Source organism: Mus caroli, unplaced genomic scaffold (assembly GCF_900094665.2).
Source record: "Mus caroli unplaced genomic scaffold, CAROLI_EIJ_v1.1 scaffold_17485_1, whole genome shotgun sequence".
Taxonomy (NCBI): domain Eukaryota; kingdom Metazoa; phylum Chordata; class Mammalia; order Rodentia; family Muridae; genus Mus; species Mus caroli.
The window spans coordinates 11,809-16,761 of record NW_018389356.1 but is presented as its reverse complement, the minus strand read 5'-3'; the positions used below and the strand labels follow the sequence as shown (position 1 = coordinate 16,761).

Genomic DNA, 4,953 nt, shown 5'->3' with positions numbered 1-4,953 from the left:
CAGGGGCTTGCTCTTTGTTGCTGACTAAAGCAGGATAAGAACTCAAAAGAGTTCAATGGACCTCTCTTTGCAGTGATGGCCGACTAGGCCATCTTTTGATACAGATTGGGGGGTTGGGTATGGGGGACTTTTGGGATAGCATTGAAAATGTAAACGAGGAAAATACCTAATAAAAAAATAAATTAAAAAAAAAAGAACTCAAAAGAGGTCCTTGCCTGTTTGAACTGCTGTTGTCTCAGGGCATATAGATGCTCAGAAGGTTGTTTGTCACTTTGTACTCTGGAGGGCTGAAAGAAAATAATCTAAGAGTAGAGGGTAGATGGGCAGACCTAACAGTATACAGGGCATAGAACACAGAGCTACCCACAGTTAAATAAACAAGTCCTAATATTGATGGATCTCTCTTCCCTTCTAGCCTCTCTTTTCATCTGTGGGCGTCCTTCCTTCCCTGCCAAGCTCACTATTGAATCAGTGCCGCCAAGCGTTGCTACAGGGGGAAGCGTTCTTCTCCTTGTTCACAATCTTCCAGAGTATCTTCAATTATTTTTCTCATACAAAGGGGTGATTTTGTTTAATAACAAGGTTGAGATTGCCCGACCCAGACCAGCCAAGAATTTAAGCGATCCGGGCCCTGCCCACAGCGGTAGAGAGACAGTGTACAGCAATGGATCCCTGCTGCTCCAGAATGTCACCTGGAAAGAAGGTGGATTCTACACCCTACAAACTCTGAATAGATATTGGAAAATTGAATTAACATACATTTACCTTCAGGTTGACAGTAAGTGATTCTCTGTGATCCTTCAGTGCAGTGTGGTTTCTACCCAGAGCACTGTCACTGCTGGCATGTGACTACCTCCTGTCTGCACTTTTATCCCCATGATGGGCTTTGACCATTGTATGCAGGACACACATGCAGGAGGGAAATGCCCATTGGTCAGACTCTGTCTTCTGCTTTCCCCTGGTATCTCAGAGGACCTAAGATGCCAGACTGCTCTGCCTGTTGAGGCTCTTGCAATGCACCCGAGGAACCTATGGAGTCCACATAGCGTGGTGAGCCCTGGGAAGCTCTGGCCCTGGTTGTCTGTCCCAGGCTTGACTAAAAATGTCCTGGGTTCCAATTTACTTGGACTTGACATTTACTCCTGCTTTGAGCAGACAGTGCACAATGATTTTTGGATGTCTATATCAATCCTGTGTATTTATTATCACTAAGAAGTAGAATTTCATAAAAAAAAATCCCCCCCAAACAACAGAAAACAATCATAGAAACTCAGGGTATTTGTAGATAGAATGGAAGGGTTCTGCTTCCTGCCTGTCTCCTCACACTTTGCTCATTCTGGTCTTATAGCACATGCGACCATGAGTCCAGGGGTGGAAATGCTCACAGTGCACTGGTCCCTCCCACATCAATCACCAGTTAAAAGATGTGCTATAGACCTACCTGCCCAGCAGTCATTCTGATGTTTGTATCTTCAGTTGAGGCTCCCTGCTTCAAATGACTCAGGCTTGTGTCAAGTTGACACAAAGCCTGGCAACATAATTCTGGGCCTGCTGAGCAGAGCAGCCTGCTCCAAGCCCTTACCCAGCCCTAGTCCTGGGGGCTGCAGGTAGAGCAGGAAGAACATGTAGAAAGTGAGGTCAGAAGCTGAGTGCAGGTACAAAGGAAATGAGAAAAGTCAGGAAGTGAATATGCAGGGTGTGCAGAGACCAAGGTCAGAGGGAGGCATCATCTCAAAGCACAGTGTGCATGAGTGTGTGCAGTGTCTGACCGAGGGCAGTGAGGGGCAGCAATGGAGATACGAAGGAGAGAGCTCCATGAATAGAAATGACAGATTCCATGGCACTGAGGAAATGGAGACCATGTTGCTGACTTCCACCAGGTGGGATAGACACACCCACGCCTGCCTGTCTAGGCTGAGTGAAGGATCCATTTTGTCAGAATGCAGGTCACCTTTTTTCCACCGACAACAATGATCCTATGTGATGACTTTACTCCTTTGACTTTCAGCCCCGTGCTGTGACACCCCTGACTCTGCCCAACTCATGATCCATCCAGTGACATGTCATGGTGCTGAAGGGGGAAGTGTTCTTCTCCAGGTCCATTATCTGCCAGAAGATGTGCAAACCTTTTCCTGGTTCAAGGGTGTGGATAGCACTCCATCTTTTAAAATTGTAGAATACAGCAAAGGGATGAAGTCCATGTTCATTGGCTCTGCTCACAGCAGAAGAGAGACAGGGCACATTAATGGATCCCTGCTACTCCAGGATGCGACTGAGAAAGACACAGGCTTGTACACACTATTAACAATAGACAGCTATTTGAAAGTTGAAACAGTGCGCGCACAAGTCAACTGTTGGGGCCGGCCTGTGGCTCTCATGTTTGAGTTGGAGCCTCCGAGGCATCTTGGAGCTGAAAGAAAGGGAAACTAGGCAGAAGAGTGAGAGATGGAACCGGTATGGGGGAGGTGGCCTTGAGAATTGCAGAAAGGCCAGAGATTCTCTGAAAGTAGAGGCTGTGCTCCAAATTAACTTGCTAGGTAATTAAGAATTTTAGCTATCTTCAATAGGAATCTCTAATATTGGAATTATTACTAGACCAGTCTAAGATTGAGTTAGAATAACTGGTCACATTGAAGGAAGGAGAAGTATCATTATGACTCTATTATATGATTTATCTTTTTAAGTCAGATTACACAGTCTCTGATGTTCTTTTTACCATAAAGTTAAAAAGCTTGAAGCAAGGCAGCTTCGCTTGTCTAAACTGGAAAAATGGCAAGCAAGGATGGGTGGAAAACATGTACCCAATTTAGCTTCCTTGTCACTTCAGTCAGGGCACTGAGCCAACTCACCTGCCAGCTTGTCACAAGAATTAACCATCATACTTCTGCAGCGTTCTGTGGAGAGAACCTGTGCTTTTCCCTTCCCTAATAAGGTAGCTGTTCAGGATCAAGCCATATTCCAATAAGTAGATCCTTTTAAGATACTATAAAGCATTTATTAAGTTCTTTGACATCCAACTTTCAAAATTCTAAAATAAAAGTATGATTTAAATAATGTGCACTGGAATGCACTAAATAATATGCACGGGGATATAATTTCCCCCTTCTTTGTCTTTTTAGAAGCTAAAGTTTTGATTTTTTTTTTGCTTTATAATTAAAGTCTTTTTTTTTTCTTTTTTTCCTTCCCCTTCTCGACCTCCCCACTTCACTCAAGCTTTCACAGTTATCTCGTGATTACTTTTTTCCTGGGATAATTTTTTTCTCTTCTGTCATTTTATTTTATTATTTTATCTTTTTTATTAGGTATTTTCCTCATTTACATTTCCAATGCTATCCCAAAAGTCCCCCATACCCTTCCCCCCACTCCCCTACCCACCCATTCCCACTTCTTGGCCCTGGCATTCCCCTGTACTGAGGCACATAAAGTTTGCATGACCAATGGGCCTCTCTTTCCACTGATGGCTGACTATGCCATCTTCTGATACATATGTAGCTAGAGACACGAGCTCTGGGGGGTACTGGTTAGTTCATATTGTTGTGCCACCTATAGGGTTGCAGACCCCTTTAGCTCCTTGGGTACTTTCTCTAGCTTCTCCATTGGGAGCCCTGTGATACATCCAATAGCTGACTTTTTTTTTAAATTAGGTATTTTCTTCATTTACATTTCCAATGCTATCCCAAATCCCCCATACCCTCCCCACCACTCCCCTACCCACCCATTCCCACTTCTTGGCCCTGGCGTTCCCCTATACTGAGGCATATAAAAAATATGGAACGCTTCACAAATTTGCGTGTCATCCTTGCGCAGGGGCCATGCTAATCTTCTCTGTATCGTTCCAATTTTAGTATATGTGCTGCCGAAGTGAGCACAAGAAGCTAAAGTTTTAAACTTCCCTAATACCTTGTCCTTGAGAATTAATAATATGTTGACAGAACATCTCAAATATTTGACTATTATAGTCAGTATTCATGTAACATGGGCAGTGACTAACTGCACTTTCAATTGTTTCTCTTAAAGAGCGGTTGTAACTAGAAAGCTTGAAAAGTTATTAATAGTCACATGTGTATAATTTATTTATTTATTAACTCAGAAATAAGAGCATTTATCTGTATCAATTTATTAAGTATAAGTCCTCAAGTATTAACACTATTATGTGGAAACAAGTAGTAACAGGATGCTAAGAGCAAAGAATTTTTTATAATTTGATATACACAATTTCTAAGAATATTAAAATATCTTAAATCATAACTGTTTTGAATATATAAAGAACTAGATTATATATCCAATCTATCTTATATGTAGGACCTATAGACTGCCTGAGATATAAATTCAGCATGGCATTGCTTTAAGATGTCCAGGCAATCCAGAACAATTTATTAAATGTCCAAAAACAGCCTTCTTAAAAAGACAGCATTTTTTCTTATGAGTTGTATATGCATAAGCAATTGCAAATTTGAGAATTAATAGCATTTGAGGGACGAACAATCTTAAGCAATTGTGAGCTCTGAGATATAATATTGACTATTAATATACAAATTAAGGTTTGAATGTTCAGCATTTTAAAACACCATCCACAGCACACGACTTAATTATCTGTGCTGAAACAGGAGGAAACTCAAAAGAATAAACGTGTGATCTAATTCACATCTACTTATTTCCCATAGAGGGATTGTTTTTAAACACAATAACTGGGATGCATGTGCATGAATTTATAGGAGATACAGAAGCATGTATAAAAACATTTTAAACTTATCTTTGGGATATTGATTGTCAACTTTATTTAAAATGATGGCATGCAATAGATCAGTTATTAATATTCTGTAATAACCAAATTAATTGCTGTTTGGGACAAGGAACAGACACTTTGTCAGGTTTCCAAGACACAATTTTTGTTATAGGTTTTCCAAAATACACGAATATATCTTACAATTCTCTATTAGTGCCACCTCGGCC

At 41.2% G+C, this 4,953-nt stretch overlaps 1 protein-coding gene and 1 non-coding gene across 2 annotated transcripts; one reads left to right on the top strand and one right to left on the bottom strand.

Moving 5' to 3' along the window:
- Nucleotides 1–415: 415 nt before the first annotated feature.
- LOC110288066 (pregnancy-specific glycoprotein 22-like) lies at nucleotides 416–2,430 on the top strand (the record flags this gene model as incomplete). The annotated part of the gene is made up of 2 exons (XM_021154520.1): nucleotides 416–778; nucleotides 2,009–2,430. Coding segments are annotated over 2 exons (785 nt in total), but the record flags the coding sequence as incomplete, so codon positions are not given.
- A 1,332-nt stretch (nucleotides 2,431–3,762) lies between these two features.
- Nucleotides 3,763–3,869, bottom strand: LOC115030288. The gene has a single exon (XR_003835874.1). It is a non-coding gene; the product is annotated as a U6 spliceosomal RNA (small nuclear RNA).
- Nucleotides 3,870–4,953: the final 1,084 nt, after the last annotated feature.